This window comes from Denticeps clupeoides, chromosome 1 (assembly GCF_900700375.1).
Source record: "Denticeps clupeoides chromosome 1, fDenClu1.1, whole genome shotgun sequence".
Classification (NCBI taxonomy): Eukaryota; Metazoa; Chordata; class Actinopteri; order Clupeiformes; family Denticipitidae; genus Denticeps; species Denticeps clupeoides.
Window position 1 is genome coordinate 40469975 of NC_041707.1, and position 19393 is coordinate 40489367.

A 19393-nucleotide genomic window follows, 5' to 3' on the forward strand; every position below is an offset into this window, starting at 1 on the left:
CTGTTTTTTTTTATCTAAAAATGCACAAGTCTGCTAGAATTTTTTGTTCTGTGTCAAAAAAATAACAGCAAAATTGTCATTCAGTGGACTAGTGGTTATACATTAAACTGCACCTGATTTTTCCTGATATAAGAAATAGCCCCTCCTGCTGGATGACACATTCTAAAAGAAGCTTGCGAACAACCCATAGTATTTGCATTTTTTTTTTATAAATGTAATGGCTTTAATCCAAAGGTGGGCCCAAAAAGTGGTATCATGGCTCCAGATGTTCTGTCTTTTTGGATCATTCCAAAATGATATGATTTCTGAAGTAGTTTGTCTGGTATGCAACTACTGTCAGAAGACAAGGATCGCCACCTCCTGGACCGAGAACCATCATATCGAAATGAAGGAATATCAGTGCAGATGATTCATACTGATTCATCATAACAGGTGAACAAAAAAAATATTCTATTTAATACACCTCGGTCTTTGTAAGGACAGTAAGTTGCACCATTATCTTAATTGGAAAAGACATAAATTCCAAATACGTGCATTCTTAGTTTGTTCGTGTTCACTTGGTGCCATAAAGGATTATGCAAACTGTCACCTAACAAGGAGAACAAAACCTGCGGAACAAAAACCTAAAACGAAATTGTACTTAAGCACAGTATCTGCACATCATCACGCAGGAACTTTTTTATGATTTTTTTTTTAATCTCAGCTTTCACACATTCATTACATACGAGTTCCGTTCAGGACATGGGTGGCTGACACAAGGCATTTCATTACGTACGAACAAAAAAACAGTGCAAAGTCGTTCACAGACGCGACTCTTTCACAAGACAGCAGCATTCGCACATTTACGTGAGGCACCTGGAGCCCGACGTGCGCGTGGTGCCCAGCTCCCACTCGCACGGTGCTGCCGCCACGCAGCATCGGCGAAGGAGAGGACCCAGAGCGGAAGCCCCTCTTCGTGTCCTCGTCCCTCGGCATCCCGCATCTTCGGCACCAGAACCTCCCCCTGCAATGAGTATCATCCCGGCTCCATATCTGCGGCACGACGTAGGGCCCATTTTCGCCTTGACGCCCAATTACTCGCCCAGCAAATATGGCGTTGATTTTTGATACGGAAATAAAAATATAAATGTAGTCCATGTTTCTGTCTTTTTAGGAACATTAATTTATCTGGTACGCAACTACCGTCAGAAGACAAGAACGCCTGAGCTCAGCCGCTCTGCCCGTCTTCTTCCATAATATCGAGCTGAAGGAATATCAGTGCCGATGGTTCCTATGGATTGATAAAAAGGCGTGGCCGCCTCGGGGTCCGCGTGAGCAGGTGGATGGTAGCTCACAAACAGACACGGTTCTTGGAATCTTCAAGTGGGTGTTTCTCAGAGTGGAGGATCCCTCCTGGCTGGGCGTTCCGAAGCCGAGGATTTGAATCTGCCTTTAGCTTGTGAACCAACCATCGTTTTTGCATTCGTTTTTTAGAAACACGGTGGTCCAAAAAGTGGTATCACGGCTCCAGATGGAACGTTCCAGGAACGCCTGGAGTATCAGTGCCGATGGTTCCTATGGATTGATAAAAAGGCGTGGCGGTTAGTCCTCTACACTGGGTCCGTGTGAGCAGGTGGATGGATGTGGGTGTTGGACTTGGACAGTCTTTGGACGTCGAGACTGGCTCTTTGACTCTGAGAAACACCCGGACTCCAGAACCGCTTCACGCGCTGACGAACACCAGGCGGGCGGAATAGGACAGGTCGGCCACGTAGATCAGGAGGTTGAGGGCCGTGAGGACCGCCACGGCCACCAGCTTGTCCCAGGGACACGTGACGGGGCCGGCGCAGTAGGAGGGCCGGCGCGCCTGGCCGCCGTAGCGGCTGTCGAACTGGAACACCGGCCAGATGATGGTGGCGGTGAGGTACATGGCCACGGCCAGCACTGTGTAGGCCGACAGGAACTTGGCGAAGGGGAAGGGCAGGCAGCCGGTGCACTCGCCCACGCACAGCACCACCACGGCGGCCGAGAGCAGGAAGCAGACGCAGTACACCGCCATGCACCACTTCAGCGCCGGGTAGCGGTCGTACGCCACCGGCTCGCTGGCGAAGACGAAGATGACGCAGGCCACGAAGGTCTCGCACACCTTCAGCAGGCCGGGCGCCGTGGCCATGTAGCCGGCCACCTCGCCCGGTTGGGCGCGGGTCAGGCTCACCTCGCCCAGGTAGGCCACGGTGGCGAGGCAGGAGAAGATGGTGGCGGCGATGCGGTGGTCCCGCAGCTCGCCGTGCGCCCGCTGGCCCTTCAGGAAGCCGAGCGGGAAGATGACGGAGGCGGAGAGGCACAGCAGCGCGGCGTAGCACGCGAAGGTCACCGGGAAGTTGGCCCAGGAGACGGGCACCCGCGCCTGCAGGGAGAACAGCTCCACCAGCAGCACCACCAGCGTCCCGGCGAAGCTGAAGATCCAGCAGAACATGCACCAGTCGCCCGTGCTGCCGCTCGGGGACGCGCCGTACGCCGCCACGCTGAACGCCACGCAGGAGAAGAGCAGCGCCGCCACGCGGACCCAGAGGAGCCGGGAGGAGAACTTTATCACCAGGGCCATGGTCACGCCGAATCTCCGGCGGCTCTGGCGGGACGAGAGGAGAAGACATTATTACGAGCAGAGGCCTGTCTGACGATGAGCTATGCAGCAAAAGTCAAAAGGGCAGTGGTGGTAGTGGTGGCCTAGCGGTTAAGGAAGTCATCGCCTGTCATGGCTGCCCACTGTTCACTCAGGGTGATGGGTTAAATGCAGAGGACAAATTTCACTGTGTGCATCGTGTGCAACAATCACTTATAAAAGTGACGTGATTGTCATTGTGATACACAGCAGCACAGCACACGGTGACACAGTGAAACGTGTCCTCTGTATTTAACCATCACCCTTGGTGACTTTTGGCACCATGACAGGGGCCCGGGGTGCCCGGGGCGCTTTGCTCACTGGCACCTCGGCGGGTCGGGATGCAAACCGGCAACCTTCTGATTATGGGGCCACCACCGGCCCACTGATGGAACACCTCTGGAGCAAAAGAAAGATTGTGCAAAAGTTTGTACGCCCCAGAAAACGTCGAGTTAGGGTGAGGTCTCGACCATCGATTTATATCTCCGAACTTTCCAACGAAGCGGCAACTCCCACGTACCCCTCATGCACTCATACAGAAATGTTATGTCGGTTGCTAGGTAACAGAGATATGATCTGATAACCAGCGTTGGATTAAGACTACTTTGTGAGTAAAATCGTGCCTAAATTTTTGAATCAAGGTTGGATTTTTGCAACGTCTTGCAATAAAGCCTGGAGCCATTTTTTTTTCTGCTTGTGACAAGTCACACTTCACATAAGATTTGGCCATGCAGTGCCGTGCAAAAGTCTTACGTGTCGAAATCTGATGAAAAACACTGCAGAATTTCTTTATTTCCCTAAGTTGAGATGATCCTGTATTAGTCCCGCGAGTTTTTCATGAAACGATGGCACGACGTGTATATTACCTCATTATTACCACTTTCAGGTTTAATCGTTTGTGCGTTTTACACGCTCAGCTCGTCCGTTCCACAACTACTTCAGGGTTACAGTTGAGATGATGCCTGCACACGTCCTGAAGAGGAAGCGACGCAGCGGCAGGAAGCTGCCCCGTCCTGCTGTGGCGTCTCACGTATGTAAAGGACGCCTGCGCTGCCCATGGGACAGTTTACATTTGTGGCGCTTCTCCAGAGCCACTTACAACGTGCTTTCAAGTCACCGTCACTGAAGTTCTGGTTCACTGTATTCTAACTTACATTCGTCACACCGTAAGAAGGTGACAAGTTAGCGTGAGTATTCTCTAAAGAGGAAGGTCTAAAGCTGCCCTTTGAAACCCGAGGGGGAAGTTCGTTCCACCGAGGGGCCAAGACAGAGAAGAGTCTAGATGAACGTCTTCCTCGTACCTTCAGAGATGGAGGGACCAGGCGAGCAGTACTGGAGGCTCGGAGTATACGAGGTGCAGTGCGAGGTGTAATAAGGGCTGTGAGGTAGGATGGTGCTACTCCATGTTTGGCTTTGTAGGCCAGCATCAGTATTTTGAACCTGATGTGGTGGGGCAGCTACTGGGAGCCGGTGGAGGGAACGTAGCAGAGGGGCGGTGTGAAGAACGGCCCCAGAACACAGTCACTTCCTCATGAGGAGCCACGGCTAATAAGAAGTGAATGACCGTGACTACAGGACGTGTGGCTGTCGCTAAACTACATTTACATTTACGGCATTTACCAGACGGCACTTATCCAGAGGGACTTACAACCAGTAGTTACAGGGACAGTCCCCCCCTGGAGACACTCAGGGTTAAGTGTGGATGGTAGTAAGTGGGATTTGAACCTGGGTCTTCTGGTTTATAGGCGAGTGTGTTACCCACTAGGCTACTGCCCCTAAACTGATCCTCAGACGGAGGTTTTCTAGAATCCTGCGCTCTGCATGACGAGGCACGCGTGGATTGAGGTTTTCAACGCGGTGCAGAGATGTAAAACCTCCTGGAAGTTGTGTCATGTGGTTGGCTTCTGGTTTGTGGTTCGGTGCAGTTTAAAGGCACATTCTAATCCTGCCGTGTTCCACAAACACATGAATCTCAAAATCTCAAACGCAAGAATTTTATTTATTTATTTTTTAACAAGAAAAACACATTAATATGCAGATTCGACATTATCCTCATCACCAGGCCACTATCATCTATCATCAACGCTAAATATACCGACTCCGCGTCTGAGGAGAGTCTACGGCGCCACATTGTTAACGTTCAGAACTTCTGAGGACGCCTACGTCACTTCCGGCCAGTCGCGTATACCTTATAAAGGAAAAATAAGCGCGTTTCTGTCGAGCCACGAAAAGTTAAATTATTATATTCATTCGGAAGGTAAAGTTGGAGGGAACGTCTGCTGAACGGACGCGAAGTTCGTTCGACTGTTTCCTACTAAAAGAAAAATGAATAGTACTATAATAATAATAAAAAACCGCGACGGCGGTACCGTTACGTTTGGCTGGTATCTACTGCGGTATTTCTCGCTGTTTTCTGGACGCCGCGGTGGTCGGAAAAACTCACCTTTTCTCCGGGAGGATGTAACGGCACCGCGACGTCGTCGCCGCAGCTCGGAGAAGCGCTTCCTGCCGCGGCTCCCCGCCCAGCCTCGGCCCGGAGGGATAAAGAGACCCGCGGTGCATTATGACCCTTCAACAGTGGTTATCACATGGTGCTTTCTTCACTAACAAATAGTTAAGGAGAGACTTCACTTATCCTCAGGGAATAAATACACTGTACTGAATGGAAGCTCAGACTCGTTTAAAAAGACCTGATCTTCACCTGCGGATGGAGTGAGGGCCAGATTCCTCCATCTAAAGTAGATTTATTCAGTGGTGGAAGGTATCTTCTCAGAAACCTTGGTTTAAGGACCTGATCTTCACCTGCAGACAGCGTGAATGCAAGATTCCTCCATCTAAAGTAGATTTATTCATTGGAGGAAGGTATCTTCTCAGAAACCTCTTTTAAGGACCTGATCTTCACCTGCAGACAGCGCGAATGCAAGATTCCTCCATCTAAAGTAGATTTATTCAGTGGTGGAAGGTATCTTCTCAGAAACCTTGGTTTAAGGACCTGATCTTCACCTGCAGACAGCGTGAATGCAAGATTCCTCCATCTAAAGTAGATTTATTCATTGGAGGAAGGTATCTTCTCAGAAACCTCTTTTAAGGACCAGATCTTCACCTGCAGACAGCGTGAATGCAAGATTCCTCCATCTAAAGTAGATTTATTCATTGGAGGAAGGTATCTTCTCAGAAACCTCTTTTAAGGACCTGATCTTCACCTGCAGACAGCGTGAATGCAAGATTCCTCCATCTAAAGTAGATTTATTCAGTGGTGGAAGGTATCTTCTCAGAAACCTTGTTTAAGGACCTGATCTTCACCTGCAGACAGCGTGAATGCAAGATTCCTCCATCTAAAGTAGATTTATTCAGTGGTGGAAGGTATCTTCTCAGAAACCTTGGTTTAAGGACCTGATCTTCACCTGCAGACAGCGTGAATGTGAGATTCCTCCATCTAAAGTAGATTTATTCAGTGGTGGAAGGTATCTTCTCAGAAACCTAGTTTAAGGACCTGATCTTCACCTGCAGACAGCGTGAATGCAAGATTCCTCCATCTAAAGTAGATTTATTCATTGGAGGAAGGTATCTTCTCAGAAACCTTGGTTTTAGGACCGTATATTCACCTCCAGATGTGTGAATTCATGACTCCTCCATCTAAAGTAGATTTATTTAGTGGTGGAAGGTATCTTCTCAGAAGCCTTGTTTAAGGACCTTATCTTCACCTGCAGATGCGTGAATGGTAGACTCCTACATCTAAAGATTTGGATTTATTGAGTGGTGGAAGGTATCTTCTGGATAAGGGTGCAGCACTTCTATTCTACCAAACAATTTTTCCATTTTGCAAATGTGAGATACGATGGCATCAGAATATATAAGATCAGTAGGATTCAGCGTCTTCATGATTGTGGATGAAAAACGTGTCTAAATTTTACGTTCTAGTTGTTTGAAAATACTGTGTTATCTGGCGCTCTGGGACGGATTCTTCCTGATGTTCGGTGTCATTCGTACCGTAATTGTTGTCACCTGTAGTTTGTTATAAACGTCCCTGAGTCCAGTCTGTGTTCCAGCGCCGTTTGTGTCACCAGGTACGTGTTCCTGCTCGGTTCCTTGTAAAACCCAGTTTGGTTCCCTGCATCAGCCGAGAAGGTCTCGGGGTAGGGGTTGGCGTAGCTGGTAAAGAAAACAAACTCGTAATCAGAAGGTTGCCGGTTCGAATCCCGAGCCGCCAAGGTGCCACTGATGTCCCACACACTGCTCCCTGGGCGCCTGTCCTGGGTGTCCACTGCTCACCAAGGGTGATGGTTAAATACACATTTCACTGGGTGCCGTATCCAGAGCATCTTACAATCAGTAGTTTCAGAGACAGTCCCCCCTTGGAGACACTCAGGGTTAAGTGTCTTGCTCAGGGACAAAATGGTACTAAGGTATTTGAACCTGGGTCATTCAGTGGTGGAAGTAGACGTGGTGTGTACAGGGGAGGGGGACCAGGACATAATGGTGTGTGTGTGTTTTTTGGTGTGGGCTGGTACTAGCTTAGTTGGTAACAACACCTGCCTATGAACCAGACGACCACAAAGTCCCAGGTTCAAACCCCACCTACACCTGTCCGTGTGTGTCTCCAGGGGGATCAAATTGTCTTTTCCTCACTACACCAGTTTTTATAACTAAGATTTTATAGAATGTTGGTAAATCGTTTCATAACACTGTTGGCAATTTCCCGAAAAGGGGGAAGTGAAACCCATCATCATCATCATCATCAGATCTGTTCATCTCCTGCTTTTCTTTTCTCTGACTCGCACTTGAACGTTTTCTTGAAGAAGATTCAGTCAGTAAGAAGACAGCATGGAGCTCAATATATTACACCTGCTGCTGTGTGAGTACTGCCTGTGTGTGTGTGTGTGTGTGTGTGTGTGTGTGTGTTCATTTCTAATTACAGTTACAGAGACACCATTTTTAAAACTGAGGGTCAGCAGGTCAGAATTGGTCAAATGATGATGACTGAGGTACGACGAAGACTGAAAAAGTGAATTAAAGAATCAAGTGCAGCTAGAGGCCGAGCTGCATTAGAGAGGACTGGAGAAGAACGGAGATGAAATGATGAAATGGCCTTTTGTTCCGTATGATCTGACGTGAAGAACATGATGAGCAGCGGAATTAACAGCATGTTTCTTCATGAAGCACGTTGTGGAGGTTAAATGGAACCTGAAGAAAAGTGGATTCTCTCTCCCTTCATTTAGCTGCATGAGGCGAATATCTGAGAGTTTGAAAAAGTGCAGGAATATCATCATAACCATCATCTTCTTCTCACAGTGTCTCCTCGAAATGGAGGAACAATATTCATGTCTATAAACGGTCACCAGGCCGCCTCCCCCCACTGTCATTAGTGAACGATGTCGTCCCTCGACACGACACTCACACATCAGCAGCTTTATGGACTGATGGCTTTAGGTTGATTAAAGTCTCTCTTTCTCTGGGTTTCAGTGCTGACTTCAGTCGTCCACTCTGCACTTTCACAAGGTGAGAGATTTAAACTCCGATGTTCCTGCTGACGTTCTTACATAAATCTACATTTCTGTCCCTCATCTTCATCTACATTCATTTCTTCAACACAAGAATTCAATATGAGGGAGTCTGTGCTCATAAAAACAATATTTCATGTCGTATCAGCTGCCTGTGTAGGTCATGTTCTGATGAAGTGATGATCTGATGTTTTTCTACAGGGGAGATCAAGACGGTTCTCAGACTAGAACCCAGCAGAACACAGATCTTCCCTGGAGATTCTGTCACTTTAATATGTGACACAGAACCAAAGAGTGAACCTACAGGGAGGTACAAGTTTTATATGAAGCCGGAACATCAGGATCATGAACAGCACCTTACATTTTGGATTAAGGAGAATAATTATAACATCACTTCTGTAAAAAAAAAATCAGACAGTGGATCCTACTGGTGTGAGAGATATGGTATTGATACTGAAGGTGATCGACTTCATGTGATTGTGTCAGGTTTGTATTTTATTGCTTTTTTGTACTAATAAAGTGTAATTATATGTATTTTATTGTTGGTCATAGTGACACTCAGGAGATCCTATGAACAGTTTAAAGCAGGGATGGTCAAGTTCAGGACCTGAAAAGTACAGGAGAGGTTTTCTGCAGCTCATTAAAGACGCGTTCCTCGTTCAGGACCATGAATAGGACCTTGTTAGGTCATTAACAGTGTCATTAACGTCACATGTTCAGATATCTGGTGACGCGTCTCATTTCCTTACGATGGGAAGCTGAAGAAGCTCCTTTTCCTGAAGAAGTCCTGTTCTCATTATGGCAGGATAATAGGATACAGTACAGAGCAGACAGGTGAACATGGCAGCAGCTCAATCATCTCCAGTAGCTCAAATATGATATTTTAACATGAAATCTGCAGTTAACTCACTCTGATGAAGGTTTGGTTTGGATGTTGGATGACCTCTCCTTCAACCAGTAATACAAGTTTCTAGAACCATGTATAGGGGTCTTTATTTATTTCTGGAAAGTTCATCTATAAATCCGTACCAGACCTCCATGGATCAGATACTCCACCCGTTATCTAATATATTTATCATAACCTGACCTACCATGTTCAGTTGAAATATTGTCTTGGTTTTTGCTACTGCATCAGTTTGTATGTATTTATATCTGCTCTCATATCAGAGTTTCCTATTTCTCCACAGAACTTGTACCCACAGTGACTGTAGTGTCTCCACAGAGACCTTTCTACTCTGGAGATACGGTCACTCTGAGTTGTGATATAACACCTCAGTACACAGACTGGGAACTGTACTTCTGGTACAGAGACGGGACTTGTATTACCAGTAAGACCAGTAGGACCATCAACATCTCTCTCCCTGATGAGGCTGGTCAGTACAGTTGTAGTGGAAGAAGAGCAGGTCGTCCCAAGATGAGCTCCACCAGCTCCAGTTTCACAGTTTCTTACCAGGGTAAATACTCATCTCTATATTGAAATCAATACATATTGCATATAACATTCATTTTAATTCAGAGTTAACATGTGTGTGATTATTATTCCCACAGACCTGCCTACACCAGCACTGACTGTACATCCCCAGATGAGTTCTACCAGCGCCAGTTCCACAGGTTCTGTCCAGGGTAAAAGAGTTTAATGAACGCAAATTAAGACTGGTTAGAAATGAGCCACCACGCCTAGCGCTGAAACAAAGTCCTCTGTGTTGGTTGCTGTGTGGGTCAAGTAGAGATGTATGCAGTCGCTGCTCACTGCCCTTTCTCCACAAGTCCAACGCCTTGCATATAGTCAGCAAAGAACGTCCCAGTTCCTTTACCGCAGGACAGCCCAGCCAGTTCCTCGTGGATCCTGTATGATCGGGACGGGGCAGGTTACTTTACTTTACTTTACTTTATTAAGCAGACGCTTTTATCCAAGGAGACTTACAAGAGGAAGACACCAGCAATTCTTGTTCGATTTCTACAGATTTTGAGTTTACAATCTAAGAGACCCGATAAGGCCTAACTTGTCAGAAAAAGAACATGCTCGGAAATTGTTAAGTGCTAGACGAGGAAAATTTTTACATTTTGTGCAGTGTTTGTGCATGTGTGTGTGTTAGTGTTCGATTTTTCTGAAATACTATTTGAATAAGAGGGTTGTCAACTGCTTCTTAAAGGTGGTGGTAGTCTCGGCTACTCGAGTGGAGCAGGACAAGTTGTTCCACCGGCCAGGGACAACTAAGGAGAACAGAGTTGACAGGAAATGGAGACCCCGTGAAGAGGGAATTTTCGGTCTCATTTCATTTGCAGATCTGACAGGGCGTGCCGGAGAGTAGCTAGCTAGTAGTGTATAATGCTAGTTGATATAAGAGAGTAAAGTGAAGTGATTGTCACATGTGATACACAGCAGCACAGCACACGGTGCGCACAGTGAAATTTTTCATCTGCATTTTCATCTCCATCACCCTGAGTGAACAGTGGGCAACGATGACACGCGTGTGTGTGTAGGGAGCAGTGTGTGGGGACGGTGCTTTGCTCAGTGGCACCTTGGCGGATCGGGATTCGAACCATCAACCTTCTGTTTATGGGGCCGCTTCCTTAACCGCTAGGCCACCACTGCCCCAGGTGCACTTCCATTTACAGCGCTGTAGGGTAACGTGGGGAACACCTCAGCTTTGTGTTGGATAACTGCTCTGTAGACTCCGTATTACACAGGGATCATATAGGGGAGCATATTAGATGTTAAATGTTGAAGTTAATGTTAACTGGAAATGGTAATTTAACCAAACTAATGGTCTTCACAGCTTATTTTTTTTCGGAGGATTTCAGACCATTGCACATTGTAACTTGCTTTGGGTTTAAATCTTTACTGGCTATGACTTTAAAGTTTGCATAATACTGGTAGAACAAGATATCCAAGGTTTTTACACATTTTCTAAAAAAAATTCCAGGGTTTCTCTATGACTTTTCCATAACTCTAAGGCAAATTATCATGACCATATGTTCTCTGAAATTTTTTGTCCAAATTTGAGAAAAAGCAAAAAACCAAAAGTTTAATTTACCAAAATATTGTTAAAATAAAATTGACCAATCATGTTTCGGCATAGATCATCCGCTGTATTTTCCGTGACTTTTAAAAGGAGTCACGTGGCTGAGAAAGTTCTGGAATATGGAAGCGACACACGCAGCACCACATGATGCTGTTCACTACGTAAAGCCAGAAAAGATAAAATAGACCTGCGCTAGTTTTAAACGTTGTAGTTGCAAACGTAGTAAAATGTTTCTTGCGCAGTCTTACAGGAACTATGTACTTTATTATACATAAATTAGTCAGTCACATTTCAATGACTTTTCCTAAATATATATATATAATTTATTTATTTTTTTGCGCTTTTCAAGACCTGGAATTTTTTTTTAAGTTCCATGAATTTTTCCATATTTTAATGAGCCCTGACTATCTAGGGTTCAAGACATATCTGTGTTGGATTCTAAAGGTGTTTTGTCCCTGACTTCAGCCTGAATATTAACTGAGGCTTCAACACAGTTAACAGAAGGTGACAGAAATAAAAAAGTAAATGCTAAAAAAAAAACGTAATTCTCTCCTTCTCTCTGTCTCTCTCTCTCTTTGTCTATAGTAACTATAAACTCCTGGTCTTGGAGACTCAGACTGGCTAGTTCTCTAGCGGTTGTTTCTGTGTACCTGCTGCTCACCGTGGTCCTCATTGTCAAGGTTCGAGGTGAGAAACTCTTCTGCCTCACTGGTGTAATTGGAGTATAGACAGTAAAATCCCCCCCGCCCCTCAAATCAACAGTGTGTAATGACAAGAACCAGAGTGGAAAATGTTTAATGAATTCCAGATATGTTCCATAGCTTATAATGAGAGACTGTAGGTACGTTACACTTCATATGCTTTATTTGCTCCAACATTCAGAAATGTGTCATCATAAACTGGTTGTTAAACAGTTTTTATCCATATTGATGATGATTATGATGGTTAATAGATAATTTGTTGTCCGTGACTGTCACCATGTGTTGTGCTGCAGTGTTTAACAATCCCTTCATTTCCACTCTTCACTTCCATAGGAACAATCTGTGCATGTGAATCCGACAAAGCATCGGGCCAAAGCATAGAAGGTATGAAAATAGCTAATTTAATTCCCCAAATCTTTCTCATTTATAAAAACATTTACTCAATTGCATGACAGTAACACTATTTTCATAGGACAGAGTTTAAACGTAACTCTCTATCCTCAACCAGTTGATTCAGCCTCTGTACTTGTTACCATCCAGTTCTTGGCATGAATCAGGTGTAGTGCAACGTGGGAAGATCTAAGCTGACCAAGGCTGGTACATGTTACAGTGAGACTCGTTTTTGGTGGGAAAAAGTCCTGGAAATTTCTATTGACCACATTGATTTGCTTTTTATTACAGACTGACTAGAAAAGGAAGTGACTAATGTTTTAGCGGCTTGTAAGGTTCCTAAAAATGAAGTACATTACGCAGATCTGAAATATTTCCATCTGGTTTTCTCCAATAGATTTTGAAGCCCAAGCTGACGTGACCGACCGTCGATATTTAAATGTGGCTGTTTAATAGCCTGCATGCACCTCATCTAAATAAAATACAGCATGAGAGAAGAAGAAAGGAGGACAGGCAGAGTCTGGAAAAGATGACATGTTCTAGCTTTCATTTCATTTATTTTAAATTCCTCTGATGCTGTCAGATCAGAGACACTCAATTATTGAGTCGCTCAAGTAAACCCTCTGCAATGCAAGATAATGCTTTCCTGTTTGCTCTGCATGGCTATAACTTTACGTCTAATGAATTAAAACTCTAATTAATTATTATAAATGACATGCCTATATATGCTTATGCTAAATAAAAATACAATAGAATTGAAATGCAAAACTGTTCTTTGTCCCTCATGGATGGGTGGGCCAGTCTTGTTGCTGGGTTGACCTGCTCAGTTTTCTTAGCTTCTGTGTTTTTGTCATGAATGTCCATAAAGTGTGCTTCTGCATATCCAGAAGCACACTTAAGAATATGACTATGGCATCTTTTATTAGTCTTCATACTGCCAATTTAACTCAGTGAATACCCTATGCATGCATAAATGAAACAAAGAAATAGCAAAAACGTTGTTTTAATGAATGAATAAATAAATCTATTAATTATATGAGGGTGTGTAATGAGTTGCAACATTTGACTGTCTATTCATGTCGACTCAAACAGTCCCTGAGATCCACACATCACTAACTTGGGGGGCATGTTAGTCTTAGTAATTGTAAGGGTGCCCCCTAGGGGTCATATAGTAGAAAAATAATATTTAGGTTGAAAAGTGCTGGATGTGAAGCATGAGGAACCCTGTCACTTTTTTCTTCTATCACATTTTAACTAAAAATTATTTTTCTACAACATGATCTCTAGAGGGTTCCGGATTTTTTTTTTCTAACCATTTTCACCTGCAAACGGCGTGAAGGCGAGACTCCTCCATCTAAAGTAGATTTATTCTGTGATGGAAGGTATCTTCTATCATCTGTCCTGGCTGTCCACTGCTCACCAAGGGTGATGGCTAAATACAGAGGACACGTTTCACTGGATGCTGTGGTTTCACGTTTCACTTTTTTTTATTCACTTTCTGTGCAAACGCAGGAATTCGGTTGGAATGGTGTGTGATTCCTTCCCATAGACAAGGTGAGTACAGGGGAGGGGGACTGTGACGTACAATCAGGGGACTGTGCATGTTTTTTGGTGTGGACTGGTACTAGCTTAGTTGGTAACAACACCTGCCTATGAACCAGACGACCACAAAGTCCCAGATTCAAACCCATTGTGTCCCTCAGCAAGACACTTAACCTTGAGTGTCTCCAGGGGGATCAAATCGTCGTTCCCTCACTACACCATTCATTACAACTAACATTTTATAGACTGGTTTATAGCACCGTTGGCTATTTCATGAAAAAGGAAGTTAAACTCATCATCATCATCAGATCTGTTCATCTCCTGCTTTTCTTTTTTCTGACTCGCACTTGAACGTTTTCTTGAGGAAGATTCAGTCAGTAAGAAGACAGCATGGAGCTCAATATACTACACCTGCTGCTGTGTGAGTACTGCCTGTGTGTGTGTGTGTGTGTGTGTGTGTGTGTGTGTGTGTGTGTGTGTGTGTGTGTGTGTGTGTGTGTGTTTCTAATTACAGTTACAGAGACACCATTTTTAGAGACCGAGCTGCATTAGAGAGGACTGGAGAAGAACGGAGATGAAATGATGAAATGGCCTTTTGTTCCGTATGATCTCACGTGAAGAACATGATGAGCAGCGGAATTAACAGCATGTTTCTTCATGAAGCACGTTGTGGAGGTTAAATGGAACCTGAAGAAAAGTGGATTCTCTCTCCCTTCATTTAGCTGCATGAGACGAATATCTGAGAAAAAGTGCAGGATTATCATCATAACCATCATCTTCTTCTCACAGTGTCTCCTCGAAATGGAGGAACAATATTCATGTCTATAAACGGTCACCAGGCCGCCTCCCCCCACTGTCATTAGTGAACGATGTCGTCCCTCGACACGACACTCACACATCAGCAGCTTTATGGACTGATGGCTTTAGGTTGATTAAAGTCTCTCTTTCTCTGGGTTTCAGTGCTGACTTCAGTCGTCCACTCTGCACTTTCACAAGGTGAGAGATTTAAACTCCGATGTTCCTGCTGACGTTCTTACATAAATCTACATTTCTGTCCCTCATCTTCATCTACATTCATTTCTTCAACACAAGAATTCACTATGAGGGAGTCTGTGCTCATAAAAACAATATTTCATGTCGTATCAGCTGCCTGTGTAGGTCATGTTCTGATGAAGTGATGATCTGATGTTTTTCTACAGGGGAGATCAAGACGGTTCTCAGACTAGAACCCAGCAGAACACAGATCTTCCCTGGAGATTCTGTCACTTTAATATGTGACACAGAACCAAAGACACAACCTGCAGTGTGGTACAAGTTTTATAAGAAGCCGGAACATCAAGATCAAGATCAGGACCTTACAGATTGGATTACGTGGAATAATTATAACATCAGTTCTGTAAAAAAATCAGATAGTGCATCCTACAGGTGTAGGAGAGATAATATTGTTGGTGATCGACTTTATCTGATTGTGTCAGGTCAGTATTTTATTGCTTTTTTGTACTAATAAAGTGTAATTATATGTATTTTATTGTTGGTCATAGTGACACTCAGGAGATCCTATGAACAGTTTAAAGCAGGGATGGTCAAGTTCAGGACCTGAAAAGTACAGGAGAGGTTTTCTGCAGCTCATTAAATACACGTTCCTCGTTCAGGACCATGAATAGGACCTTGTTAGGTCATTAACAGAGTCATTAACGTCACGTGTCCTGTTAAAGTCCTGTTCTCATTATGGCAAGATAATAGGATACAGTACAGAGCAGACAAGTGAACATGGCTGCAGCTCAATCATCTCCAGTAGCTCAAATATGATATTTTAACATGAAATCTGCACTTAACTCACTCTGATGAAGGTTTGGTTTGGATGTTGGATGACCTCTCCTTCAACCAGTAATAAACGTTTCTAGAACCATGTATAGGGGTCTTTATTTATTTCTGGAAAGTTCATCTATAAATCCGTACCAGACCTCCACTGATCAGCTACTCCACCCGTTATCTAATATATTTATCATAACCTGACCTACCATGTTCAGTTGAAATATTGTCTTGGTTTTTGCCACTGCATCAGTTTGTATGTATTTCTATCTGCTCTCATATCAGAGTTTCCTGTGTCTCCGCAGAACTGCCTGAACCCACAGTGACTGTAGTGTCTCCACAGAGACCTTTCTACTCTGGAGATACGGTCACTCTGAGTTGTGATATAACACCTCAGTACACAGACTGGGAACTGTACTTGTGGAACAGAGACAGGACTTGTATTACCAATAAGACCAGTAGGACCATCAGCATCTCTCTCCCTGATGAGGCTGGTCAGTACAGTTGTAGTGGAAGAAGAGCAGGTCGTCCCAAGATGAGCTCCACCAGCTCCAGTTTCACAGTTTCTTCCCAGGGTAAATACTCATCTCTAAATTGAATTCATTACATATCGCATGTATATATGCCTTGCATATAGTGAGCAAAGAACATCCCAGTTCCTTTATCGCAGGACAGCCCAGCCAGTTCCTCAGGACGGCAACATGGGGAACACCTCAGCTTTGTGTTGGATAACTGCTCTGTAGACTCCGTATTACACAGGGCTCATATAGGGAAACGAATTACATGTTAAATGTTGAAGTTAACGTTAGTTGGAAATGGTAATTTAACCAAACTAACAGTTTTTACAGCTTAGTTTTTTTGGGGGGATTTAAGACCATTTCAGACCATTGACACATTGTAACTTGCTTTGGGTTTAAATGAGAATCTTTACTGGCTATGACTTTAAAGTTTGCATAACTTTATTGGTAAAACGAGATATCCAAGGTTCTTACGCATTTTCTAAAAAAAATTCCAGGGTTTCTCCATGACGTGTCCTTAACTCTAAGGCAAATTATCCTGACCATATATATTTTTTGTGCAAATTTGTGAAAAACAAAACCAGAAAATGTTTAATTTACCAAAATATTGTTAAAATAAAATGGACCAATCATGTTTCGGCATAGATCATCCACTGTAGTTTACGTGACTTTTAAAAGGAGTCACGTGGCTGAGAAAGTTCTGGAATATGGAAGCGACACACGCAGCACCACATGATGCTGTTCACTACGTAAAGCCAGAAAAGATAAAATAGACCTGCGCTAGTTTTAAACGTTGTAGTTGCAAACGTAGAAAAACGTTTCTTGCGCATTCTGAAAGGAACTATGTACTTTATTATACATAAATTAGTCAGTCACATTTCAATGACTTTTCCAGAACTTTATAAAAAAAATTTAGATTTCAAAACTTTTCAAGACCTGGAAAAATATTTTTTCAAATTCCATGAATTTTTCCATGTTTTAATGAACCCTGACTATCTAGGGTTCAACACATATCTGTGTTGGATTCTAAAGGTGTTTTGTCCCTGACTTCAGCCTGAATATTAACTGAGGCTTCAACACAGTTAACAGAAGGTGACAGAAATAAAAAAGTAAATGCTAAAAAAAATTCTCTCCTTCTCTCTCTCTCTCCCTCTCTCTCTCTCTCTTTGTCTATAGTAACTATAAACTCCTGGTCTTGGAGACTCAGACTGGCTAGTTCTCTAGCGGTTGTTTCTGTGTACCTGCTGCTCACCGTGGTCCTCATTGTCAAGGTTCGAGGTGAGAAACTCTTCTGCCTCACTGGTGTAATTGGAGTATAGACAGTAAAATCCCCCCCGCCCCTCAAATCAACAGTGTGTAATGACAAGAACCAGAGTGGAAAATGTTTCATGAATTCCAGATATGTTCTTGTAATGTAGGTACGTTACGCTTTATAAAGTATTTGCTCCAACGTTCAGAAATGTGTCATCATAAACTGGTTGTTAAACAGTTTTTATCCATATTGATGATGATTATGATGGTTAATAGATGATTTGTTGTCTGTGACTGTCACCATGTGTTGTGCTGCAGTGTTTAACAATCCCTTCATTTCCACTCTTCACTTCCATAGGAACAATCTGTGCATGTGAATCCGACAAAGCATCGGGCCAAAGCATAGAAGGTATGAAAATAGCACAATAATTTAATTCCCCAAATCTTTTATAAATAAATCATTTATAAAAAATTACTTGGTTGCATGACAGTAACACTATTTTAAGAGGACAGAATTTAAAGGTAACTCTCTATCCTCAACCAGTTGATTCAGCCTCTGTACTTGTTACCATCCAGTTCTTGGCATGAATCAGGTGTAGTGCAACGTGGGAAGATCTAAGCTGACCAAGGCTGGTACATGTTACAGTGAGACTCGTTTTTGGTGGGAAAAAGTCCTGGAAATGTCTATTGACCACATTGATTTGCTTTTTATTACAGACTGACTAGAAAAGGAAGTGACTAATGTTTTAGCGGCTTGTAAGGTTCCTTAAAATGAAGTACATTACGCAGATCTGAAATATTTCCATCTGTTTTTCTCCAATAGATTATGAAGCCCAAGCTGACGTGACCGACCGTCGATATTTAAATGTGGCTGTTTAATAGCCTGCATGCACCTCATCTAAATAAAATACAGCATGAGAGAAGAAGAAAGGAGGACGGGCAGAGTCTGGAAAAGATGACATGTTCTAGCTTTCATTTCATTTATTTTAAATTCCTCTGATGCTGTCAGATCAGAGACACTCAATTATTGAGTCGCTCAAGTAAACCCTCTGCAATGCAAGATAATGCTTTCCTGTTTGCTCTGCATGGCTATAACTTTACGTCTAATGAATTAAAACTCTAATTAATTATTATAAATGAAATGCCTTTACATTTAGATTTACGGCATTTGGCAGACGCCCTTATCCAGAGTGACTTACAACGTGCTTTCAAGTTACCATCGATGAAGAGATCAATTCCGGTTCACTAGGACCCCAACTATGAATACATCTATTTTATTCACTCTGTTGTAGATTCTGTACACAAAGTTCGACAACAAGAAAATTACAATTTAATCTAAATATTCTTTAAAGAGGAAGGTCTTGAGCTGTTGTTTGAAGGTGCTCAGTGACTGAGCTGTTCTGACCTCGAGGGGAATTTCATTCCACCACTGAGGGGCCAAGACAGAGAAGAGTCTAGATGAATGTTTTCCTTTTACCTTCAGAGATGGAGGGACCAGGCGAGCAGTACTGGAGGCTTGGAGTAAACGGGGTGCAGTGCTTATGCTAAATAAAAATACAATAGAATTCAAATGCAAAACTGTTCTTTGTCCCTCATGGATGGGTGGGCCAGTCTTGTTGCTGGGTTGACCTGCTCAGTTTTCTGACTGTCTATTCATGTCGACTCAAACAGTCCCTGAGATCCACACATCACTAACTTGGGGGCATGTTAGTCTTAGTAATTGTAAGGGAGCCCCCTAGGGGTCATATAGTAGAAAAATAATATTTAGGTTGAAAAGTGATAGAAAAAAAATCAAGCCATGTGGAAGAGGAAAAAACTGGTCTGGTGACAATGCAAGAGGCCTGAGATCTTGACCTGCAGATGTGTGAATGCGAGATTCCTCCATCAAAAGTAAATTTAATCAGTGGTGGAAGGTATCATTTTAGAAACGACGGGGCGTCGCAGGACCATGCTTTTTGTAACAAATTCGCTCAAAGGGAAATATTTATAATTAATTATATCTGGTTATAAT

General features: G+C 43.5%; 2 protein-coding genes across 6 annotated transcripts; one reads left to right on the forward strand and one right to left on the reverse strand.

Annotated features, from left to right (window-relative positions):
• Positions 1-704: 704 nt before the first annotated feature.
• myadma (myeloid associated differentiation marker a) lies at positions 705-5226 on the reverse strand. The gene is made up of 2 exons (XM_028986094.1): positions 5085-5226; positions 705-2608 (listed from the first exon to the last, which is right to left on the reverse strand). The coding sequence occupies exon 2, from the start codon at positions 2582-2584 to the stop codon at positions 1703-1705; it is 882 nt and encodes a 293-aa protein (XP_028841927.1). The 5' UTR covers positions 2585-2608; positions 5085-5226; the 3' UTR covers positions 705-1702.
• Positions 5227-7075: 1849 nt separating this feature from the next.
• On the forward strand, positions 7076-18556 carry LOC114793758 (low affinity immunoglobulin gamma Fc region receptor II-like). Of its 5 annotated transcripts, none has more exons than XM_028985899.1 (9): positions 7076-7496; positions 8105-8140; positions 8344-8628; positions 9330-9596; positions 9691-9765; positions 11754-11855; positions 12203-12253; positions 13772-13813; positions 14316-14394. In XM_028985899.1, the coding sequence occupies exons 1-9, from the start codon at positions 7466-7468 to the stop codon at positions 14351-14353; spliced, it is 927 nt and encodes a 308-aa protein (XP_028841732.1). In that variant the 5' UTR covers positions 7076-7465; the 3' UTR covers positions 14354-14394. The 5 variants fall into 5 exon arrangements, with proteins under 5 accessions (XP_028841732.1, XP_028841729.1, XP_028841733.1 ...); XM_028985916.1 differs by lacking the exons at positions 7076-7496; positions 8105-8140; positions 8344-8628; ... (3 more) ...; positions 12203-12253; positions 14316-14394 and adding exons at positions 14170-14222; positions 14422-14550; positions 14762-14797; ... (3 more) ...; positions 17741-17791; positions 18206-18556 and having other exon boundaries at positions 13790-13813; XM_028985896.1 differs by lacking the exons at positions 9330-9596; positions 9691-9765; positions 11754-11855; ... (1 more) ...; positions 13772-13813; positions 14316-14394 and adding exons at positions 15001-15276; positions 15919-16188; positions 17308-17409; positions 17741-17791; positions 18206-18556.
• Positions 18557-19393: the final 837 nt, after the last annotated feature.

Bases quoted from the DNA above. Each gene is read 5' to 3' on its own strand.
- LOC114793758 (XM_028985896.1), top strand. From the start codon at position 7,466: ATGGAGCTCAATATATTACACCTGCTGCTGT. The intron at 7,497-8,104 runs GTGAGTACTGCC...TCTGGGTTTCAG, and splicing joins TATATTACACCTGCTGCTGT to TGCTGACTTCAGTCGTCCAC. The intron at 17,410-17,740 runs GTGAGAAACTCT...TCACTTCCATAG, and splicing joins CCTCATTGTCAAGGTTCGAG to GAACAATCTGTGCATGTGAA.
- myadma (XM_028986094.1), bottom strand. From the start codon at position 2,584: ATGGCCCTGGTGATAAAGTTCTCCTCCCGGCTCCTCTGGGTCCGCGTG.